Below are 25,158 nucleotides of genomic sequence, written 5' to 3' on the forward strand. Positions count from 1 at the left end.
ATGTGCAAACTGCCGTGACACTGTCTTGCGTGTCGTCTGCTACCAGGACACACTCGCCAAGGGAAAATCCTCGCATGTTTATATTTGGCCGATAAAGATATTTCTGATTCTGATTCCAATTCTGAAAACTGTCATTCCCGAGAACAGAGGCTTTCCAGGACAGCTGAGAAGCAGACCGGACCGCTCTGCCGGACCAGCCGCGGGCTTCCGGTTCTACAGCACCGCGAGCACGACCCGGGAATGAACCGCTGTACTCAGAGCATTTCCGCTGTTCTGCAGCGGATGACCCCTCTTTGGCGGAAATTATTAAAAATCCATCTGGGCTAACCCCCGGGGGAGGGGGGGGCTGGGACAAGCACCCCCTTACAAAACTCCCGCGGAGGCCCCCGGGCTTTCAACTCCACACAGGTCCAGCGTGAGAACAGAAGAGCGAGACAGAGTGCAAACACTGGGTCTGTCCAATACACACCCACCTCCGGGGGGAGTCCACATGCCCGCATGCATAGCATTCACGCAAATCAAGAGGAACTCATAGAAAAACCAAGAGGCAATGAAGGTTGGATAGTGTGCTTGCATGAATAAAATGCCAAATTATTCATTATATAGCTTAGGCATGTCAGCAGGGAGGTGGGTGGGGAACTGTTAGGTCACATGGTCAGGGCTCCCGCTGAGGATGCCCCTGTCACATTGCTGTACAATACAGAGTATCTGGTGTCGTGTCACATGATGTGTCACATGATGCGTCACATGACCCCGACACTCCCCGAAAACTTTGGCGTCAACCGGACATTCATTAGTGTGCACCAGCAAATTATCGAATGAATATTTAACAACACGCCTAGCAAATCTGCAGCCCTAATCTAACAAAAAGCAAATCCTCTTATGTATACAGGAATAAAAAACACTCAACTTTTGCATTTATGGGGTCAAAAGGGCCGAACTTTCCTGTTGGTCTCATATTAAAATTTGTGATGCAATATCAACAACCATTTTTGCCACAGTTTGATTTTCTGGCTTTTCCCTGGGCTGCCCCCTGGGGTGAACTGGCCATCACTCAAACACACATCATCTGCTTTACAGATGATATTGTTCAGGAGCTTAGCCCTCTTCCTAATGTAACCCTCCCAACCCAAGAGCGACGTGCCGCTTAGTGACCTGCCTAAATCTCCCAGTTCGCTACCTGCGATTTGTTGCAGTACCTTAAGCTCTGTTGTTACTCTGTGGTGCACAAATAACAGGAGATTGACCACCGCACCCTAAAGGGATTCGAGGCTCCTATTATTCTGAACAGATGTCAACTGCTCTCATTTGATGCTGATGATAACGCAGCATTAGTCTTCCTGCAGGACCCTTCAGGGTTTCCCCCGTTTCCATCGACAGCCACTGACACAGGCAGATAGACGCGTTGGTGTCTCTAAATTGCCCCGTAACATGTGGTTGCCCGTGCGAGGGTCTGCATGCATGCTCCGTGCTGTGGACTGGCATCCTGTCCAGGCTGGATCCCAGTCTCGTATTCTGCACGCCCTGGGATAGACTCCAGGCCCCTCATGACACTGTCCAGTACAGGACATTGGGTGATGGATGGATGGATGGATAATGATCCAACGTTCTGTGAGAAAAAGTAAGAAATCATTTATTTTTCTTTTGGGTTCGGAAGACAAAAGTCAGATGAGCACTGGACTGTGGGAGATAAAGACTGTGGCATTCTGGGACTAAAATAAATTGCTGCGAGATGCACTCTTTTCACAATGGGGACCAAAGTCATGTGACCTGGGGACGGGAGTTTTCCTTTTCAGGAACGGGGCAGGGGAGGGGTCGACGTGGAACAGACTATGGCAGTCAAAACAAGGAGGATGAAAACAACAATAGCTGGGACAGAAATAAAACCAGCACTCTCAGCTGGTTTCTGGGGGATCCGGGCTACTGAGAGTGAACAAGATAGAACGTACCAATTTATACAGGTAAAGAGGGGAGAGTGAAGTCAATTAAACAAGACCTGACCCCTCCCCCACAAAGGGCTCTCCCTGACCTTAAGGTTGATCTAACGCTGAAAATGGCCGACCCCCCTCTGAACTTCTGAGGGAAAGAAGTGTTGGTCCAGCTTAGTAAAGAAATCTGCTGGCCTTAAGATAGGGTGCCCCCCTCCCCCAGTATTCTGCTGGGCCGCAGGACATCGGAGGGCTTGCAGAGGCTTTGGTTAATTTCCAACCCCTCATGTTTGCGCGTTCTACGCAATTCTCAAAAAAATGGAAACGATTAAACTTAGGAAACCACCGACCGATATTCCGTAACACTCACCCCCGCCCCCCCTCCATGTTTCACCAGTCCATGACATTTTTGTACGCGTTTGGGAATCCCTACCTTAAGAAGTCAACTCAAGCAAAGGTTCTGAAACATGTATTTAATTTCCCACTAATACAAAAATTTTTTCCCATAAATGCAACGATGTTTGTAAAATGTTACAAATGTTTGTAAAACAACTGGCAGTGAGCACCTGTATGAGCAGTGGGAAGCCGGCACTGCATAATCAGATCCCTGCTTTCGATATGGCACCGAGCGCGAAGACCTTTTATGTTTTTTCCAGCATCGCCTCTAGGGCCACCTGGCCTCAGCACGCGCTGAATCACGTCGGCGTGGCAACCCCATGCTCAATTACCGAACTGCGTGCCGGTAATTGCCGGTGATTTACCAGCACGGCTGTGAGTCATTTCCACCGGCATGGCATCCACACTGCGCCGTCACGCTGCCAGGTCCGCACTCCCCATACCGTCCCACCGGATTATATTTTGCCTCTAAAAAGCACGTTTTCACGTGCAGCTGTGATTAATGCGGGAAATGGGGTGCTGTGCCTTACCGTACGAACCTAACATTGAAACAGCTTGGAAAGTCAAAACTGTTAGGGTCAGAGATATTTTTTTTGGGGGGGGGGTTAGTACCAGGACTGGGCTATTCCCTCCTAGCAAGTTATCGCTAAATATCTGACGGAAACAGCAAAATCAATTCCCAAGGATGAACTTGTCTCGTCCTCGTGGCACCCGAAGGCCTTGTTCCCCTCAGTATACTCAGCCCAGAAGCACCGAAGGTCTTAAACCTCCTTCTTCTCAAGAACAATGCATTTACATTCGCATTTTATATATTTAACTTAACAGAAGCTTTTGTCCACAGCGATGTACAATTGAGGCAAGATAAGGCTGCCAAGGAGGCAATTAGGTATACATGCAGCTAGATGAGCTTCCGATGAATGCCCAGATATAAGGTGAAGCGGATGGAGATGTACAACACCTACACAACGATCTCTAACAGGGCAAGAACCTAATAAGACTATTCATGGACCAGAAGTACAATGTGGAAACGTAACAGGGAACGTAGAGATGCATCAATGCTTCACCTCTCACTAATCGGAGTCTGAACGGCAGGGAGCGACTTGCGTTTGCCTCCGAATATCTGATCTGCTGGCCTTATAAATCCAACTGTGGTGATGGACACAACTCAGTCATACCATCCATCCATCCATTCACTACTATTATGAATGGGCATGATGAAGGATAGACAGTCCACCTCAAAAACAACCGGCCAGTCAAAAACAAAGTAGGTAAAGACAAGAATAAGGTAGGGGGCAACACAGGAACAGCCATAACAAACCGGCAGCAAACAAAGGGCAACAATAGCTGCAAACACAATGGCCGACTGAGGAACAAGGGCAAGGGCAGGCATGTATCTACTCAGATAACCAGGGACAGGTGTGGGTCAATTACAATCAAAATACAATAGGACAAAAATGTTAGGAAAGGGGTGACCAGGGACACCTGCTGGCCAGGCAGGGACTGACCCAGACAAGTACAGGGTCAGTGAGGATGTCCAAGATTAAAATTAAGATGGTTTATTGTCAATACAACAATATACACAGTGTACTGAAATGTCATTCCACACAGGTCCAATCTATTATATTATTATATTATATTATAAAATTTAGAAGCAGCGTTTACCTGACTACAGTCTTTGAACTGTATGATAAACCCAGAGTACTTACAGTAAACATTCATTTACTTAGTGGATGCTTTCATCCAAAGTGATTTACATTCTAGAGAAAGCAGGTCAATCAGTCCCTGGAGCAATTTGGGGATAAGGGCCTCGCTCTGGGCCCAGCGGTGACATCACTCCACCAACCCTGGGATTAGAACCGGCAACCTTCTGATGACAAGGCACTGCGTCCTAACCCACCAAGTCACGCACTGTCCCCCTAACTCCACTCGCACAGGAGACATACAAATAATAACTATGAAGAGAAGAAAACACAGTGTGTTTGTGACGTGGTACCATTAGCTTCAAAAGAAACGGGAAATGAGTTGCTGCGGCTTTCTCCCATCGCAGCAGGCAAGCACGCTGAATTTAACCCCATGCAAAGAACTAAAGAGGTTTTCATGGCAGGATACAGGGACCTTTATCAGGCAGCAGGACACATGGAAGCGCCGCCGCTCGCAGGCAGTGGTCCTGTGTGACCTCACAGACTAATCCCCTAGGGCTTCCCCGGTGTCTTTAGCTCCTGGCAGGCCTTAGGGCCAGAAGCAGTTTGGCAGAATACCTGGGGGAAGTAAATGCTGATTCTATCTTTGAGATGCGCAGCTGAAAAATGCATACGTTTGGGGGGGGGTCCCCTCCATAAATATTACCACTTTGGGGGGAGAGGGGATTCTTACAAATCAAAAGTCGACGGTCATTGGTCATCGAAGAGAGGCATTCAGGACTCCTACAGTAAATGCTCATCTGTGTTTTCATGTTGGCACCAGTCGTGACTCTCTACATGACGCATTTTCTAAAGGCCTTATATTACGCTGTCATTCTTTCACTGCTTTCGGAATTTGTTCCCAGCTCTGAACCAGCAAAATCACCTGGAAGGACTCCCAGTTACCAGGGGGTGCTCGACTCGCCTCACTCAGAGGGAAAATCTCCCGCTCCTTCTTCGTCTATGTTCCGCCAGACTTGGGAATCCGTCCGAGCACGGGGCCGTGTTTCGGCTAAGTCTGGTGGCAAGAGCTCCTTACGGTTCCGATGCTGCCAGGACGGGACACTAGCCACTGCGATGTTCGCGTACGTTTGTGTAATTTTGGGGAAATCTGATTTTGTTGGTGTCTACGTCTGTGACCTGTGACATGCCAGGCTGTGCTTGTAAGCACTTCGCCCAGCCAGGACCCTGCTTCCATCTGACTGATTGCTGTTTCCACACAGCATGACCACTGATACGGTTCCCCATTTCTGTCCAAGAAACCCCCTGCAAGCCCCCCACCCCATCACAGCAAAATGGCTATAAGTGACAGGTCCAGAATGTCCCAGTCAAAGGTATGAGATGCCCCTGCGAAGATCAAAGGACTCAAAGCACTGATTGGAGGATCAGGTGACCCACAACACTGATTTTAGGATCAGGTGACCCACAACACTGATTGGAAGATCAGAGCACCCAAAGCACTGATTGGAGAATCAGATGCACCCGAAGCACTGATTGGAGGATCAGGTGACCCACAACACTGATTGGAGGATCAGATGCACCCAAAGCACTGATTGGAAGAGCAGATGCACCCAAAGCACTGATTGGAGAATCAGATGCACCCAAAGCACTGATTGGAGAATCAGATGCACCCAAAGCACTGATTGGAGAATCAGATGCACCCAAAGCACTGATTAGACTTATAAATAAACAGCAGAGATGCTTTTTTAAGCATCCATCCATCCCAGGTCAGGCCCCGTTTAGACTGTCAGATCCGAACTCCCTGAGGCTGCGTGAAAAGTTAGACTCTAACAATGCCCCCCCTCACTACTGAACAGATTAAGAGATTAGCACCTGCCATATTTCATAATGTGCCCGTCTGCTTTATCCGCAGATCCTTCGAGCTGGGGGGGGGGGGGGAGCTCGAAATGTCAGAGAGCGGATGAAAGATTCAGCGCGAATCTTACTGAGCGACATGTTCCTGCCATCATACAGCCAGTTAACAGAGTAGCAGAGCGAAGGCCTTCACTGGGACTGCCCTGAACACGTACCATTCTATGGAAGAATATTTACTAAACCAAGGTTGTATATCTGACTGTCTTAAGGTACAACAGAAGCCCCCATCTCTCCCACACATGACTCCCACTTTCTAAATCATCCGCTAAAGGTCCATAGTTACCGTCAGCATGACAGCTGCAGCCCCAGCTAATTATTTCCATGCGCGGTAATTATTGTGTCTGACTGAAGGTAATTAATTGATCCTGTGCTAGCAGAGAGGATATTATGTTGTTGCGCCCTTGTCGCTAACGAGCCATCGGGGAAAGAAGGTGGCCGTCAGATTTGTTAAAAAGGCCTTCCTGTTCTGGCGGCGCCATATATTCAAATGTGGATTTCACTATAAATATATAATGTAAAAACAGACACTAACTGTGACTGTGACCGGCTGCTGGGCCAGATCTATAATTTACCATCTTCTGCACCCCTATCCCTGCCTCCCCCCCCCCCCCCCCCAAAGGAACCTTACGTTTCAGTGTGAAATAACGATACGGCTGGTTTTCGAGATAGGCCCCGGCTCTTTGGTATGTATGAAGCGGTGAAATTTTCACGAAAGAGGCGCCTCGCAAAAGAAACGCTTTTAGCGCTGGTGGCTTTGCATCCCCTAAATCCGTATCGCCTCGGTAACGGTGCGGGGTTATCGCGCGGCCGCCGCTTTGAAGGGGGATGATGCACGCGAACGCGGTCACAGGTCATTATCGTCACTGGGCCGCAAGCTTATAGGTGTGTGGTTGTGTTTTATTAACATCACGGCCTTATTTGATCCTCCTCTGGATGTTTCTCCCAACAAAAATGCCATTATTCAAACTAAAAGAGACAAATTCTGTGCTTGATTTTATCTTTCATGTGTTTCCACGTTGCTGTGGAGTTAGAGATCAAATACCACTTTCAAGTGGAAGTCAGAGTGAAGTCCCTGGTGACAGGTAGAGAAGCCTACGTGTGTGTGTGTGTGTGTGTGTGGGTGCGTGTGTGCGTGTGTGTGTGTGTGTATATACGCATGCTGCTTGCTGCCGGATATATAGTACGTGTCACACTGGTTATTTATGAGGGCACCAAAGAAAGCTCATTTGTATTTCTGACTGTTGTGTTGAACTATGCATGCATTCCAGTGTGTGTGTGTGTTTGTGTAGTTGTGTGTGTGTGTGTGTGTGTGTGTGGATGTCCGTGTTATCATGCGTGTGTGCGTGAGAGGCGTAAAGCCTCACTGCTGCCCTCTCTGACCCGGTTGCTCCCAGCGGACGCCGCTCTCCGTGGCTGATCTGTGAACAGCATGACCCCTTGGCTCCCCTAAGCCCGGGTCACACCGCCAGGACGCAGCTGCACAGGCGAGGACATTGACTCGCAGGGTGTCAGCACCCGACACACAACAACGTTCAGAGTCTACATACTGTAACCCACGAGACAGGGGGTGGAGGAGGTACAGGCCTGGGGGTGGTGGTACAGGCCTGCGGGTGGTGGTACAGGCCTGGGGGTGGTGGTACAGGCCTGGGGGTGGGGGTACAGGCCTGGGGGTGGTGGTACAGGCCTGGGGGTGGGGGTACAGGCCTGGGGGTGGGGGTAGTCTCTGAACTCATTTTGTAACCTCACTTGCCAGGGTCTTAACCTTGTTATCTTTTTTTCCTTTGCATGGCAACAAAACATCCGTTTCAGACAAATTATGCATAAACAATGCAAAACACAAACTGCCCCAAATTGGACAGAATACTTGATTTATACCATGTGATTTATAACACTGACATTTACTTGTGAAAATTCATTGGTCACAATTTTTTTTTCATAAAAAAGCGATAGCATAGAGTTAAAGATGAATGGTTTTTCCTTGTCACATTTTCTATTCCAAAGACAAGCGAGAAAAGTGACCTACAAAATGAGTGACTCAAGTGAGTCTTATCACAGGAAATGTGATCTGTCAAATACCCCTAAACTACCAGAATGGGCCATATTGACAACATCACAGTTTCCCTCTCCAAGCAAATCACATGGAAACTTCTAGAAGAAAAAAAAATATCTTATAGTTCTACATTTCTGCCCATAAAGCTGTTCTGATACAATTGCTTTGCACTCAGAGTCTAGTACTTTCTGTGACTTCCTGGATGTGAAAGCTAGACAACAGAGGTAGTGCAGGAAGAGTATCGATGCCTTCGACCTGTGGTGCTGGCGAAGACTTAAGAATGCCACATACAAGGAAAACAGACAGATTATTGGTCAAATCAATACTGATCTTCCACTTGAAGCACAAATGACCAGAGCTAAGCAGTCTTAGAAGAGCAGACAATGGACCAGCTGAAGAGGAGAATCAGGACCAGCAAAAAAACATGGACGGGCATCATAGCGATGAACAAGCCTACATCGACATGAATATTGTGTATTAATTGTATTTCAGATATTTTTATCCACTTGTTTCTTAACTTCATCATTGGCACGGTTCAGGCAGTAGGACGTTTTCCCCACATTCCTCATTTAGGTAAGAAAGCCTGACATTCCCCATTGGATCCAGCACCACCTCGTCATGACCATCCACGGCCGAGGATTCCCCAACTGACAGTCCAATGGACAACTGTTCCTTGTGATATATGCCCTAATGAAGTGGAACTTTTGGTTTCATGACGGGCACCATGAACAGCGAGGGTACCCAGTACCGGCATGCATGTGTGCCACACAACTGAGCACCTGTGGATTCATGCGCACCTGCAATACTAATTACAAGGTCGCAGCTGCGCGCCATAATTAAACTGATTACAGAAAATATATGCAACTCTATTCTAATTCCTCAGAAGAAATAAGGTAGATGAACAGCACAAGTGAGAATGAAATGCACGCTACGAGCGTGACACGTTGTGTTCAGTCGCATTTGTAAATCGGGCATTTTGTGCTGAAACCACCACTGGAGAGGACTATATAACTGCAGCAAATAGTTTGGATTCCTACTTACTGGACCAAAGCCATGAAAACAGATCTTCCCATTTATCACAGGAAACTGTGAAGGGGACCCTTTGAGAGCTTTTGAGATGATCACAACCATTATGATAGGACACAGATGCCAGGCAGGAACTTGTTTACATGCAAACGGTTAAAGGAGTTATAAACCTCTTAAGAGAGCAAGAACAACTTGTATTCAAATTCCACAAAAGCTGCAATCACAAACCAGAATGTGAAACTCAAAATTTCTCCTGTTTTTGAGACTCGGGCTGAAAGGCCTTGGCAGTCGGTACGGTGCCTCCCAGCCAGTCCGAATCACCAGCGGCGGTTAAGGGCTTTATGCAGCGTAATTCATGATTTCTCACAGACTCGTTGTATTAACATATGCATAAATCTATTACATATTTCACTTGGCAAGTAAGCGCTCCGCAAATGAAGAGAGGAATACATAAAAAAAAATTCAGGGGGTGGAGGGAAAGGATGAATTAGGTGTAAGAAGCGACGGAGGTGCGTATACATTTAGAAACGGAGCGTGAGGCAAACGCACCGTCCACAATAATGCTTCATTAACTTGTGCATGAATAAAAGCAGAGCAGGTATAGGACAGTGAGGAAAACAGTAGACTGAGTGAAGGAGAGTGTGTGTGGAGGATTTTAACGTTTATGGAACGGCTAAAGCGTCCCGGGGCAGCGAGCCAAGAGTACTACATGTTTATTATTACAATCAGACCTGGTGCCCAAGTGGTGCCACAAAACTGTATTTTTCACGGATAACTGTGACTCGAGTGAGAATAGAAAGGTAACGAATGGCGATGTGGAAGTTACTGACAGCGGGGCAGGCAAACTGATAGGGAAATGAACAAGTTTCCGTTCCCTTTGAAAAAGAAATTAATTAATCAAATAAATTTTATTCGTTACTGTTAGCTCAGTTGTTTATATAAAGAATGCACCTTAGTCTGTGCATCATTCAGTTATTATTCACTGTTATTCATAAAAGTTGTGTGTTCAACTGAGTTTCTGAACACGGACACCAGTCGAGGGCCCCAAAGTGAATTTCAGTTTCCAAGACCAGATGGGTCTGCAAATCTTCATCCCTGCTGTATGCATAAGATTTTCGCCCAGCATCAGTAAAGTTTATCTTATCTTTAATGAACATGCGCAGGTCAGATGGTGTGTAGGCCTATTTGCAGCTGAATTCTGCCACAGCCAGTAATCAGCTCTGGGAGCCCCCGATACGACCTGGAAGTGCACGTTTCGTTATGTGCGTGTGTGTATTTGGGATACGGGCATATATCTTGTGGAGGTCTGCACAACCTCCCTTGAAGTTCATGTCAAAGGTTCTGCAATTCTGTATGGGCAATACAAAATACAGAAGCACCTTATTCCACCTGTCCAATAGGCCTAGCTGAAGAGCGCATAGTTACATTCTCTCTAGGCCTTATTTTGAGTCTGTTGAAGTTATTTACTAATAAAGCCAAAAAGCAGCTTACGTTGGATCCAGATATGGGAGAGCGGTGGGTCTGCACAGATTTTTGTTCTGATTAACCAGCATTTCATGGTTCATTCCAGCGAACTGCAGCACATTTGTAGGTGAACGGCGTGTCCGGGTCCTGTTTTCTCAGCCCTCATATGTGCCGCTTTGGTGAACACATGCTCCCACTCTGGTTAAAGAAAAAAAAATCTACAGCACACACCATGACACACCGTATCCTAGCGACTTACATTTTCTTATATTTTCCCAGACCTCCCGCCCACAAGTCACCACTGATTACCCTCTTAGCCTCTCGACCCACGTCCCCAGTGGCTCGTAAAGACAGGTCCCTGTAGTCGGACTTAGTGTGCGGCAGCTGCATGCCGCCAGCTAGATATTTATGCCTCAAGATCTCGTCTAAATACGGGCCGCCCGGATACATCTACCCCTCTGCTTTGTTCCTTCCCAATCTCTGTAGCTTGTTGTTGCTATTGCATAGTGCTTCGATAATTCTCTGTTTATCACTCTCTTAAGAATAAACCAACATGATTAAATTAACCAGTAAAAGGGTGGTTTTAAATACCTCAATTCATCAAGGGTTATTCGTCAGAAGACCTCGTCCAGATCTGAACGTTATTCGTTATTATCAAAATAAACTGTGTAATCCTATAAGCAGAAGAAATTCGTCTGTCTAATAATGCAATTTTCTATACAGTTCCAGGGTGTTAGAAAATTGAAACGGCAAAATATTTTCTGTAGCCCGATATTAGTAGTTCTAATCCTAAGGACCTTTTGTCCCTGTTTCTGTGATCTCACGGACAACGGATGGACCTGCGTCGAAGCTTCCCTATAGGGAGCAGGAAATGGAAACAATAAGTCTTCAAAAAGTTACTCTTAAAATCATTAGAGGGCCCCAAAGATTTATGGACAATATCACGTCACAGAACTATGGAAATCTCCAGAGCATCACGTTTATTCAAAGCAGAAGCAGAACATGAGAATTAAGCATGTAATTTTTTGAAACCCCTGAATGCAATTTTTACATACCTGCTATATAATCTTGCACTTTTATATACCGGAAGACTGACTGTTTTCTGACAGAAAATGTCTGTATTATTATGTGACGTACACTGATATACATAATCTAGCTGCTACTTAACATTTTCAATAGGAAAATGAATATTTTTAGACAGACAGATTTCTTGTAATGACGGATTAAGGATGCTTTTATTTTATTCTAAGGGGATCAATGACACTTGCCACATAACCGCAGTGAATTTAAAGATATTTTATCAGCAACTTTATCAAAATGTGTCTTTGATTTGATAAACGTGGCCCTGAATGCTCCATTAAGAACACTTGAACCTTCTCTTTATCAAAAGGTCCATAAAATAACCCCTTTGATCTAAAAAAAAAAGCTGCTTACAGCATGGAGAGGTTCCAAAAAGAACAAAACCCCTGAAAGCATATATAAAAACCGTTAATTTCCAGAGAGCACTATATCTATTCTGTTTATTTAAGATGGTTGATACCTAATGGTCAAATAAAACTGAGGGACACACGACAGGTAAACTAAAGACACACTGTTCTGATGTAAGGCGGGGGAACGGGGGAATTAACCGGGGAGGTAGCGACCCCTTGTGGCAATCTGGGGAGCTGTGATTAAGAAGTCGACGCGTCACCGGTTCCCTCGTTGCTTGGTAGGAGGAGACCTGGAGCAGCCAGAGAGCAATCGGTGGCTCAGCAAATTGGTTGGGACTTTTCTTGCTAGGCATGATTCTTTTAGACCATCGGCACACCTGACAATGTCGCACACGGGAACTTTGAATAAAGCAACACACCTAGAGAATTAGAAACCAGGGTGCTACATTAAAATAATTCCGTAAAATCTTAAAATGAATTTGGAAAAACACGTCCATATGTTTAAGTACTTTATTTATTTTTGAGATTCAGGTTTATGTACGCTTTGCATAACGGAGTAAAAGTACTGTGATTTTTTCCCAATTTTTAACATTAGAAATGGACGGTTTTGGTGACGTTGGGTCCAGCGGTATGGTGCAGCGCAACATCTTGCACCACGAAATACGGTGCGTACATATCCGTTTCATGCCCACATGCTAGACAGCATGTCTGTGGCATGTTGTGAATGGCTACACGTCTTTGGTCGCAGAGTAGCTCATCTAAAAGTTCTCTACATGGAGCTTTAAAATGACCCGTCCTAATCCGATGAACGAGAGCTATGGTGGGATATACACGAGCAACGCCGTTAATCTCTCTTTCTTGGACCAACTTTTCGCGAACATCAGCAACACGACCTGCACAAACCTCGCACTTCATACTGAGTTCATCGCCGTCGGAGTCTTCCTCTCCGTCTTTATTTTGATTGCCATCGTGGGGAACATTTTGGTCATATTGTCCGTGGTCTGCAACAGGCATTTGCAGACTGTGACCAACTTCTTTATTGTGAACCTGGCCATAGCCGATCTGCTCTTGAGCATAATTGTGCTGCCGTTTTCGGCGACTTTAGAAGTGCTTGGGTGTTGGGTCTTCGGCAGGGTGTTTTGCAACATCTGGGCAGCTGTGGACGTGCTTTGCTGCACCGCCTCAATCATGAGCCTCTGCATCATCTCCATAGACAGGTACATCGGAGTGAAGTACTGCTTAAAGTATCCCACCATCATGACGGAGAAAAAAGCCGGGGTCATTCTAGTGGTGGTCTGGCTGTCCTCCATGGTGATCTCAATCGGGCCACTTCTGGGGTGGAAAGAACCGCCGCCTCTGGACGACAGCATCTGCAGCATCACGGAGGAGCCTGGCTACGCTCTCTTCTCCTCGCTGTTTTCTTTCTACCTCCCGCTCATGGTCATCCTGGTGATGTATTTCAGGGTGTACGTGGTGGCCAGGAGGACTACCAAGAGTCTCGAAGCGGGAGTCAAGCGGGAGAGAAACAAGTCAATGGAGGTGGTGCTGCGCATTCATTGCCGGAGCGTCCTGGAGGAGTCGGCGGCGAGCGCGAAGAGCAAAAACCACCCGTTTCGGAGCTCTGTCTCGGTGCGCCTGATGAAATTCTCCCGAGAAAAAAAGGCTGCCAAGACGCTGGCCATCGTGGTCGGAGTGTTCATCCTCTGCTGGTTACCCTTCTTCTTCGTTTTGCCTCTGGGTATGTGACGCTTGGTTTTAAGTGTACGTTCGCGCTGAAGTATGTGCGTAATTTGGATAGGAACCCCCATAAGATAATGGTCCTGCAATACCTCCAAGGTATACTTGTTTAAATTGTAGTATTTCTATGAAAATATTTATTAAACCATCATTTATCTACTAAAGTAATTACCTCGGTGATAATTAAATTACCCATTGAACCGTCTCTAAGCTCATATACATTGGAAACACACTCGCATTTTTCATCCGTATTTACGCATAAAATAAGAGTCCATATGATTAGAAATCAGGTAAGAAACTCACCTTCTTTTTACGCCGCTGGTGCGCATTACAAAAATTCAATTTTGTTCCACGGTGTGTAGTCGGAAAAATAATCAACTTTCTTGAAATTAAAAATGTTGAAATTACTGGCATTAATAGGCCTATTACACGGAATTCTCTTGAAAATTATTTTACATTGGTCAGAATAAACGAAACTGAATAATTTAAACAAAACATCCGCTTTGTCATTATTATTATTATTATTATTATTATTATCAATGCTATTGTTGTCGTCGTCGTCTTTAACGCTGCTGAGAATAAAAGTAGCAGCACTATAGTAATAAAAGCAGGCCATATTAACAAAAAAGGAACTTTGTAATGTATGACTTGCACGTAATATTTAACATTCTAAAACTTAATTGTTTCACCCCTAATTTCACAAAAAAAGATATAGGTCTTCGGCTGGTGTAAGCTATGTATAAATGTATGAATGCATTCAAATGTATTAATCTATAATACATTTTAGAGATAGAGGCGTTTTATTTGTTATAGGTATAAACAATGAATTTTATAGGCTATGGGTTAAAAAGTAAGCCTGTTTTCCGTGTGCCTCTGATACAATCACGGAAACCACCATGAAAGCTGTTTAATAGTTAATAGAATGGTGTCTTTCTACCAATAAACCTAGTTAATTAAGGGGAAACGCACATTACTGAACGACGCACGACGAAAACGTGCAGTGGTAAATAAATCAGGCAGTACTGATTTATTGTCAAAGCAATTCACGCTGGTCTTCAATAATTAAATTCCGATTTCTGTTTTTAGTTAAACTGACTCTCACGGGAAAGATTCATTTACTTTCTGGCTCTAAATTTCCTGGATGCAGCTTAAAGACGGGTTTTATTGTCGGTCCCTTGAAGCGCCCTGCTTAACTGTGCTCTTATCTCCGAGGCTGAGCGGAGATTGACTGCTGTGTCCGATTCCCCGCTTGGGAATGTCTGTTGCACCGAAATAGTATCGCGTTGAAAAGAGGAATGCAACACTAAAACGTTAAATACTGTACACACATATTTGGTGAAGTGTGTCCAATTAATCAGCCAGATTGATAACAGCCTTATCGTACATAGTGTATATAACACCCTTATCTTTTAGTATGAGAAACACGGGATGGAATGGCCTTGTGTAACCTCGTTTAAAGTACAGTCCTGTCTGTTGTTGAGTTTAACAGGCACGTTGCACGCAAGGAGATGGTATTGGTGAGGCGCTTAGCCTAATGCTAATTACATGTATTTGGAGCTGCGATGTGTTTATCTGTTCCAATTACAGCACTAATTACCTCACAGGCATGCCAGCGCAGGTTCTCTCACCAGCTGCAGGATGCAATTTCACACTAGAAGTTCTCATTTTCTCCTCCCCCCCCCAGCTTGTGGCGCTGCCAGTGATTCAGTCGGCAACATTGGGGATTTAACGGGTTAAAACGCAAACGCGGGAACCCAGAGGAGAGCAAAACTCTCCACGTCCATCATTTTTCCACACCATGCGTCAAGGTCCTCATGGGCTACTGCGGGTAGCTGTTCCCATTACAGACCTCTCTGTCCTGTTTCCCAGTCAGGGGTTATTTACATCAAGAGGGACTGACAGCGCCAACTCAGCGATGACGGAGAAGGACAGGCACTTAAAAGCCTGCGGTTTTAGATTTCTGCCTCTTGGCATCTACGGGAGTCCAAAGCAAACTTCTATTGGTTTTGTTGTTGAGACAGATTCATTAAATAGATGGTCGGGCTCCAAGGTTGGGGTGGATGCACTACAATCTATATTTGATTAATTTCTATGTGGGTTTTCAGTGCAGCACATGAGTCTGTGTATCACAAAACATAGAACCCCAACTGAGCTCAAAAAGCTAATTATCTAATGTGATCCTAACTGACCGGGTTTGCAACTAAATGCCCTGCCAGCCCCTCTGGATAGCGTTTGGCCCCCAGATGTAGAGGAAAGTTCCCCAAAATGGCGTTTCCTGGCACTCTGGAAGTCATCCACTGTCTACCCTCATCAGGAAGCAGCATTAACATTCAGGAAAACCTTCAGGAAATATCGTTTGAAGGTATTTATGATTTGTGGAAGCCGCTTTAACTGTAACCTACTTAATTTCAGAATAAATATATCATGTTATATTATTATGCAAGAAAAACAGTGTTTTGCATAATGAAGAAATGAAGATGTAGACTCTAGAACTGAGACGTGACATTTAGACGTTTCCATGTGCATTACAACAAATCATAGTGACAAACCTGCCCGTTATTAATCCCAAACAGAAGCAGACACATATTTAATTTCCTGAGGCAGGAGTTCAATACAACATCCTCTTTGCAATTGGCTTTTATCGTGTCAGAATTAATCTATGTATAAGGGGCTCATTAATGTGAGTAAGAGCCAGTGTGATTATGACGACCTCATCGACTGATGAAGGTCACTCCAACCAGGACGTCGTTATTCAACAAGGCCGGCTCTAACGCATTATATTATACCGTGTTTGAAAAGATCTCTCACCATCCTCTCCCTCGCGTCTACTTACGTAATGTATGTCTGGGGTAGAGAAAGAAAACATTAGCATTGCTAAAAGATACATTATGCGTTTTCATATTGGGCCTGATCCATTCAAGTAACAAATTGAAATGTGAAATAGTGTGAATAAAGAGTTCTTTTTGAGAGGGTTATTAGGGTCTTGCACGTGAAGGGAGGTAGGTCAGGGTGTTTGCTGGTCAGACCTTCTGACCAGTAAATCAGATTAAAAAAATTAATGGAGGCTCTGAGTAAATAAACTCACTTTCAGTCTCTTCCACCAGACCCTAGCTTGACTTTTAATGTGTGTTTGTTGGGGCTGTGTGGGGGTAGAGAGAACATCTTCTGGCAGGACTTAGTTATCTGGGCTAAGAGTGCTCATACCTAATGAGGACTTTGGGCATTGTTGATAGCGATGCCATTTACCTGCTCTGACGCTCTTCGACCAAGCCGGGATAAAGATGGCCCCCATTCCACACGCACCGTATGCTGGGAGACTGGGTTGGGGCGGGGGGGGGGGGGGGTTCACTATAATGCTATTATATTGCTAATTATAATATCTTATAAGGCTAATATTTCCCTCACTCTCTTAAATTGAACCGGTAGGTTACAGGTTCAAGTCCCTTGGGAGGACTAAAGCAAGACACATGGTTAAGGCTTCACTGAGTACCAAAGCAAACAGCAGTGACCACAGGTGATTCAGGCAGGTGACTAACACTGCTACCACAAGTACTTAACCACTGAGGTTTTAGCATTTGGGACAGCCCTGTTTCTGATACGGTGTCCCATGTCACGCACAGACTCACCCCAGTGCATGCTGGGACAATTCACTCACCCTGCAATAACCCACCCACTGACTCTTATATATAAAACAAAATCCTGGCAGCTGTCAAAAATGTTTGTCAGTTTTTTTTATTATTATTGCTATTTGGACTTCTGCGGCTGAATAATTCAATTTAAATGAAATTAAGAGAAAACTGTCAGTGGGCTGAATCACATGCAGTTTTAAAGCATCACCATGTAGTGGCTGAGAGTGAAAATGTGCGAAATGACGCCGTACTCTGCATGACAATTAGTCTGGGAATCTGTTCGTCCGCGGCGTGGTAATGGAGGTTCCAGGGGTTAACATTAGCAGTGAGGTTAGCAGAAGGCAGTATGACTGTAATGTTTCACTTCCACTCCCCCCCCCCCCGACAGTGGTTGTCGTGACATCTCCCCAAAATGGTGTTTCCATAACGGGGGTGGTTAAGTGTCTGCCGTGAGGTTTGGCTTCACCGAGTCGAGAAAGAGTGACACTCTGGAAATGAGATACCGGAAATGACAAAAAGAAAAGCGAGACCTAGCTGACAAGTGCAGCGAGTAGGGATCTCGAACAGTTTTCCGGGGTCTCCGCGGCGACAGACAAATCGCTTAATAAACGGCTGGCATGTTCCGTGCACACTTTCGCTCATCGGAAGTTCAACTGCATCTGTTATAGTTTTTCCCCGACTCCAAATCCGCGGTGTCACTCCCTCCATCTCTCATACTAATCTGTAGATGTGGCCTGAAGTCAAAAATAAGCAAATAAAGGGGATTTTAGGGCGCCATGGTGGCACAGCGCCCTGGGCTGCCTGGGACAGACTCCAGGCCACGGTGACCGTGATCAGGGTAAGAGCTGGACGGTGGATGGATGGACGCATGGGTGCAAGCTAAATAAAATGTTTGGTCAAGCTCTCGTTCATGGCAGACTAAGTTTATCCATTAGCCAGAGGAAGTTCTTATTTTAATAAAGAAAAATAGGCGACCCTGGAGACTAAATATTTAAAATAGCAGCTGAAATGTGTATTTTGTTTTGAAATTATCTCATAAGGTTTATCCCATGCCTATTCTTTTCTACACAATCTACACATCAAATAACAGCACTATAATGTATGCTTGTGGCATATGAATTGGTTTTATGGTAAACAGAGCTCAGTTCAGATTACAAAGAAAATGATGAGTATAAAGTATACTAAATTTATCTTAATATTAATACCATTTTATCGAGCCATTTTTTTTTTTACTTTAGTAACAGAATGATTCATCTAGAGAAATGTGTTGAAGGTGATAGGATCTGTTCATCTGTCGTTAGTCAGGAAACCGTGGATCACAGAACACAGACTATCATGCGCTCTCTTCGTTAGCTGAAATAAAAACCTTAATGGTCATGTACGACTCATTCCGAATTCATTTTCCCAAGTCACTGAAACCCGATTGGAATGGAGTGCTTGCCAAGGCAAATAATTAGCGAAGGAAAATCGAGTTTGATGTTATCTTTTATTTTTAATTAGCCAAACATCTTGGCTATTGCAAATATTTAAGCTTTGTATTTACTTGGAATTCTTTGGCACAGTGAGCTGAATAAATCTGTCCCTTTCTCAGATAAAAAAAACATTGCAGGCTTTATATAGTCTTGAAAATATTAGCCTTCACTTCAGGTTGGTTTGGCCAGAGAAAATTAAGTCACAGAACCCCTTGTGCTGAAGTGACAGAGGGTATTAGAGTAGGGGGTGATGTAGGGTTCAGGGTCCAAACTTACGAAAGAAGCTGTAGGTTTGAGTCTCACATAACTTAAATACAAATTACATTGAAATATATATCTTGCTGCTTGTAAGATAAATGCATCTGCTGAGATTTTGTTATTCTATAGCTTAATTTATACATTTGTACCCATCTGCCTTCCATAACAGTTACTCCAGTACAGGATAGCGGAGCCTATACCATATAGTAGGGGTACCGGGTGGGGGGTGCTGTACCAATCAATGTCCACAGGGAACTTTAGGCAAGTCTCATTGCTGGCGCCCCCTGTCTGAGACAAAGTGAAATTGGCTTGTTAAGATGATGGCATCCTAGGTGCCCACTGTAGGAAGGACACTTTGAGCTGCTTCAGGTTTTACAAACTGCTCTAAAGCTGAAAGGCTCCTCTGCTCGGCTAAATAGTTCAGTTCTTCTTGTGCTTTGCCTGGTTTGTTTCCTTGACTGAAAGACTAATTCAGCTGTTTCACATCAACATTAGTGACACATGATTATAGGAGACTGACCAATCAGCACGCAGCAAGAACTCGGTGCTGAAGTGAAATGCAGGTGCTTTAATTGACATGATAGTTTACAAACTCTGTCCTGGCTCAACCGATCCTCCCTGACATGGATTATCTGGTCACCCTGCGCCTTTGTCACCTAATGGGTTGACCGGCACTGGAGAAGAGTTCTCTGTAGTGTACCATAGAAAGTTTTAGAAAGCTGAAACAAACAGGGAGAGGATGTCGGCTCAGCTGCACATATATGCGATTTTAATTCTCTGTACACGTACATAAATGGACGTCATAGAGAAATATAAATCATTCAGGGTTTGCCAATGCCAGTCCAGTAGGGCCTTCATATCAGCACTATTTTGTTCCAGCCGGATGCCTAATTAGCCCAATCAGGCCTCTGCTTCCCTAATGGGCCTAATTAAGCCCGTCTCCCTCCTGTAACGAGCTTGTTAAACAAGCCATGGGAGCCGTTGTGGGCCGCGATGGGGCCAGGGGTCGCCCGTACGGCTGACAGGGGGCGCCCAAGACACGATGGCGCTGAGAGGAGCTTATCGGTCACATGTCTCTGCTCTGGTGCCGGCCTGCATTGATTTAGCGGGACTGGCTAATTCAGCAGTTAATAATAAGATAAGAAAATAAGAACCTGGCCTGACCTCCTGATCTCCTCTAGTAGGCAGCTAAGAGACCCGCGGGGTGTGGCTCTGCTATGGGTGCAGTGTTCAGTCTAACTCGCAGGCAGGAAGCTCCAACTCATGAGTTGGGAGCGGGAGAATCGGGGGAGCATTGATACCCAGGCAGTTTCAGGGGGCCTAGATTCGTGGTGGCCCCTGAGTCCAAAATAATAATTAATACACTTGGGAAAATTAAAATCTCCCCCCCCAGCACACTTTCTGCGGGGGACCTATATTTTTTCAGTGGCAATCCAAGTGGGGGGACCCAAGGCAACATTTTGTCAGGGGATCCCGAATTTCTAGCTACGCCCACTGGCCGCGAATCATGACTTTTGTTCGTTCGGTTGACGTGTGAAAGCGGGACCGGCTTGGAGAGACTCTGGCTTTCACGCCACAAGTACGCGGTGCAGGGGCGAACCTGCGAAAGGTCCACACTCACTTTGCACTTACGGACCATATTCTCAGGCTTCGCTTCTGTGTACATGTTTGAAAATGCCGGCCGGTCTAACAAGCGATACCGAATCGGCGTTGGTTATTTAAATCGCAGATAAAAGAAGCTCTTGAGAATCGCACCTGTCACACCTGGTCTTGGGCCAGTATTGTTCCCAGCTACAGCGGTCATGCACAAGTGTACGATTTTACAACATAACAATTCTGGCTGCCGGCAGTGGTCTGCATGACCGAAATAACAAAAGAATGATGAGGTATTCATCACGGCTGTGCTTGCATCACACAGCGGGACTAAACGAGCTGGCACCAGCCAATCGATCTCAGGCCGAAGCTGTAAAATACGGGAAAACCTTGGCCTTTCAATAATAAAAGCACCCCCCCCCCGCTGTTGCCAAACCTTCGTGGAGAAAAGTTCAGTTCACAAGTGAGCCTTTATTCTGCTCGAAGGTGAGCGCAGGCGATGGGCTGGAGTCGCCATGGCAACCGTGGCACGTGACCCGGTCGCCGAACCGCCGGTGCTGATGTCACGAAGGCGATGGCTATTTATGAATTACCTGGGCTGTGAGTCATCAAAACTGCTCGCCCATTTGCCGCTGGATTCGCCAGCATTTGACAGCCACAGCCAACAGGTGCCTTGACCTAGAAACTTGCCCCCACGCTGTGCCCTCAGCTACTTCCTGTCCTCGAGAGGCAGACGGGGTGGAAGGAGGCGGAGGATGCTGCTCCTGAGATGAAAGCCATCAGGAAATTGGATCCAGCGACATAGGGGCAGGTTTCCGATAAAGTGGCCCCCTCCCTCCCGCGGATGACACGCATGCTGTGTGCGGGCATGAGCATCAAAGAAAATGCCCCCCACACACATTTACCATGCGAAAGCCTCTTCTACAGGTCTTTCTGTATTTTACCGAAAATTTGCCGTCTGCTATGCATTTTTATGGATTGTGTAGGATACAAAAGTCCTCAGTGGCGACAGGAAAATCACATTAAGACACGCATGTGACACAGACCCTGAGAGGTGCCAGCGTCATAAACAACATCTGGGTCCTGTCAGGCAAGGCGGTCCAGCGCAGTTATCAGTCACCTCGCATCCAAGATGCAGAGGAGTGGCCTCTCTGGGCGGCCCGAGAGAGTGGCTACGTAATTCGACGTTGGTTTTAAAAAAGCGCCATTAATCACTGACCCAAAAAAAAGCTCTTTCCTGCTTAATGATTCCCCCCACCCCACAAAGCATATTGTCCTGGTGAGGAATTGTACCTAAACAATGTGCAAAATTACAGGGTATTTATGGAGTCCTGCGCATGCAGACATCAATCCTGGGGGCTAATTATGCTCGATCGTGTTGTAGCCTTGGCCAACAACACATACCCTACTGGCTTTCTTTTAAATTCTTTCTGATTCTATTTTTTACCTGCCTCACCGGTAATAGACTGTTTTGGAGATGAGTGTCGCTTGCTGGTATCTGAGGGTTAGACGATGACAGCTGTCCCATGGCTGAAAGGAAAAGCCCCCCCCCCCCCCCCCATGGTGAAGGCATTCAGATCTAAGCGATGCCAGAGGGCCACACACCCACAGAAGAGTTAGAAATAGATTAGGCAAATGCATCTTCTTTGAAGTAAGTCATCGGTTTGTTTCTTGGGGACTTGAAAAAAGGAGACTTTTGTGTTTGTGTCTCTGTTTGTACGCATGTAACTTTAGGCAACTTACCATCCAAATGTTCAGTAAACTATAATAGAATAGAAGAACTTGACTTGACCAATGGCACAGTCGAGTGACATTCCCTCTCTGTCCACCATTCTTTCCAGGATCTTTCTTCCCAGCCCTGAAACCCTCCGAGATGGTCTTCAAGGTGATCTTCTGGCTAGGTTACTTCAACAGCTGCATCAACCCTATCATCTATCCGTGCTCCAGCAAGGAGTTCCAGAGGGCCTTCACACGCCTCCTCCGCTGCCAGTGCCACCGGCGGAAGAGGGTCCTGAGGAGGTTCTACGACCAGCGGTGGCGCACGGCCGTGAGGGGTTCGGGGCCAAGCCCGCAACAGGGGTCCGGGCGGGACGGCTGCGGGGACTACAGGACTGGTTTCTCACTCCACGGCTCCTGCAGCGGCTCGCTCCTGTGCAAGGGAGGGACCTTCAGCCTGAAGGCCTGGAACCTCTTCCCTCCACTGCAGAAGTCCTCCTTCCAGCTTAAGGAAAAAATGAACAGCCTCTCCAGCCGGATCAGGAATGGCCCGGGCAAGGGAGCCACGCCCGGTTTGGGCAGGGCAGAGATCGACACAGTCTCCATGGCGATATATAACGACTGCTCCGAACAGTGCACCTACCAGATGTACGAGCTGGGCGAGTGCTACAGCCTCAAGGAGACAGACATCTAGAATGATCCAGGCCGCTGCCTCGTGAATGATGAGCCGAGAGACGAGGGGACGCACACAGACAAACGCACAGATGGACTGTAAACAAAGCCTTTCCCAGAAACCGCGTTGGGAGGAACATTTCACCATGTTTAGGGATTCTTAGGTTTAACGTACATCTGTATTTGTGATCGACCTGATTCTGTTGAAAGTGGACAAACGGCAGTTTGAAGACTCTTCCTCTTCATGGTATCTAGACCATCTGCGGTTTTCCTTACAGGAACAAAGGTTCTGCATCTACTCTGTCTACCAGTGTACATTTCCCGCCTTGGTTTCTAACGAACGTGTACTCAGAGAATGTCTTTTCAGTCAAAAAAAAAAAAACATTGTTAATAATATCAAACGGGTTGTGAAGTTGTAAGTACAGGTGCTGGATATTTGAAAGGCAACTTTGCTATAGTTCAGACACAACAGGTCTGTTTAATCCATATTTCTGTAACGCAGCTCAGTGAGTGTAATTTCCTTTTTAACTGTTGGATTTTACCGAAATCAGATACTACCTAGAAGAATGAGGAGATAAGAACCAGCCGGCTCCCTACCTGCTTAGGCCTTTGGCAAAGTCACTTGTATGGCAATCGAAAATGGCTTTACAAAAAAAAAAAAATCAATTTCACTCTTTCTGCTACCCATTAGACTTGGCTTTGAGTTTGTGGCTCATGGTATTTTGCTGAGTTTTCAGCCTTTACCTCTGGGATTCTTATCTACTTAAAGAAAAGCTGAATCTATCGATTGGGAGACAGTGCGTCAATGTAATAGTATTGAGACAACTGCTGTGTGAGCCCCAGCAATCCCGCTTCTGCCAGAAGCACTGGAAGAAGCGTACTGCATTACCTCCCCTCCCCAGCAGATGGCAGTGTTATGTTTGTCTTTTTTTTTCTTTCTTCGATTCCGAAAACAAATGTGTAGTACGCCCCTCCGCCCCCCCTCGTGACTTTTCAAAGCCCCTTGCTTCGCTCATACCCTCTGGGAGCCTCGCAGACCGGCAAATCTGCTAGCTAAATAAAACATCAAAGCAAGATGGCTGAGAGTGTTTGCTGTGATCGGTATGCACACTCCGAGCGTAAGGTAGAGACTCGCCAAGCAGCGGACACCCAGAAGTCAGGAGAAATTCCCCCTGGATCCAACAGTAAACATGTAAATGTGGGGATCCGGCTCAGATTCCTGGGGTGTGGAAATTGTGTGTTTTGTGTGTGTGTGTGTGTGTGTATTACACACTTAATCACAGAGCACAAGAGGTGCCATTTTTTATTGCAGGGGGGTTGTGAGAATGAACAGAGAAGGGTCTTGTAAGGTCACACGGAAATCACAGGCACCCAGAATGACTCATGACTAAATCCAGTGGGAATACATTGACCGTTCATTCATTCCGTTCATCACGGAACGCAATCCATCAGTCGGCCTGCGGCTCTGGGACTTGCGTCTGGCTTTCACACATATGCCCCCCCACCCCCAACCCTACCCCCCCAGCACCAGAAATGTCACTGCACATTGTGAAACCCCTTGGGGAGGCCAAGCCAGCTAACAGAAAGTCCTTGGATGCTGCTCCAGCTAATCTCTGCTTTCAACGGGCCATCCTGGGTCCTTCCAACGCATCGCTGTTCTCACACTGGGGCAGCGGTCATCAGCAGAGGGGGATTCTGGGCTAGCCCAAGCTGTCACTGTGGACAGCAAGGAGAGTTCGGCAGTTTCTGACATACTGATCAAGAGCGCCCCCTAGAGGTCCGCTGTACACAGATACCATACACCAGTCTTTCTTCGGGCCAGTGCAGTGTGATTGCAGCTGCAGTGTGATTGCCCTCTGTGGGAATATATTGTATATATACTGTTTATCCACGTTCTGTAAAGTTCCTTTGAATGCTGCTTTCATGTCATTAAATTCGTCAGTTAGGCGGGTGGGAGACTGGACTACACTCATTCTGGTACTCGGATCATGTCGGGAATGTGGAGTTCAAAGGGAACAACCTTATGGCTGATGAGCCCAAACTCTTCGGAGGCTTTCTGTTCTTGCACTGAGAGGGGGGAGGACTTTGAAATAAGCCATGTTAATAAAGGGAATAAGCCGAAAGACTTCTTTTAGTGGTAGTTTCTTTGAGTGATTATAGACACTGACCCAAACACACATACACTGAGAAAGATCATGGTCTTGGGGCAGATGCTTCCTCTCTGGTGACCCCT

The 25,158-nt window shown here is 46.0% G+C and overlaps 1 protein-coding gene across 2 annotated transcripts; it reads left to right on the forward strand.

The window, feature by feature from the left end:
- Positions 1–12,136: 12,136 nt before the first annotated feature.
- Positions 12,137–24,003, forward strand: adra1d (adrenoceptor alpha 1D). 2 transcript variants are annotated; one of them, XM_023799129.2, is made up of 3 exons: positions 12,137–13,065; positions 13,312–13,586; positions 22,379–24,003. In XM_023799129.2, the coding sequence occupies exons 1-3, from the start codon at positions 12,635–12,637 to the stop codon at positions 22,945–22,947; spliced, it is 1,275 nt and encodes a 424-aa protein (XP_023654897.1). In that variant the 5' UTR covers positions 12,137–12,634; the 3' UTR covers positions 22,948–24,003. The 2 variants fall into 2 exon arrangements, with proteins under 2 accessions (XP_023654897.1, XP_023654896.1); XM_023799128.2 differs by having other exon boundaries at positions 12,137–13,586.
- Positions 24,004–25,158: the final 1,155 nt, after the last annotated feature.

The sequence above is a fragment of the Paramormyrops kingsleyae genome, chromosome 25 (assembly GCF_048594095.1).
Source record: "Paramormyrops kingsleyae isolate MSU_618 chromosome 25, PKINGS_0.4, whole genome shotgun sequence".
Classification (NCBI taxonomy): Eukaryota; Metazoa; Chordata; class Actinopteri; order Osteoglossiformes; family Mormyridae; genus Paramormyrops; species Paramormyrops kingsleyae.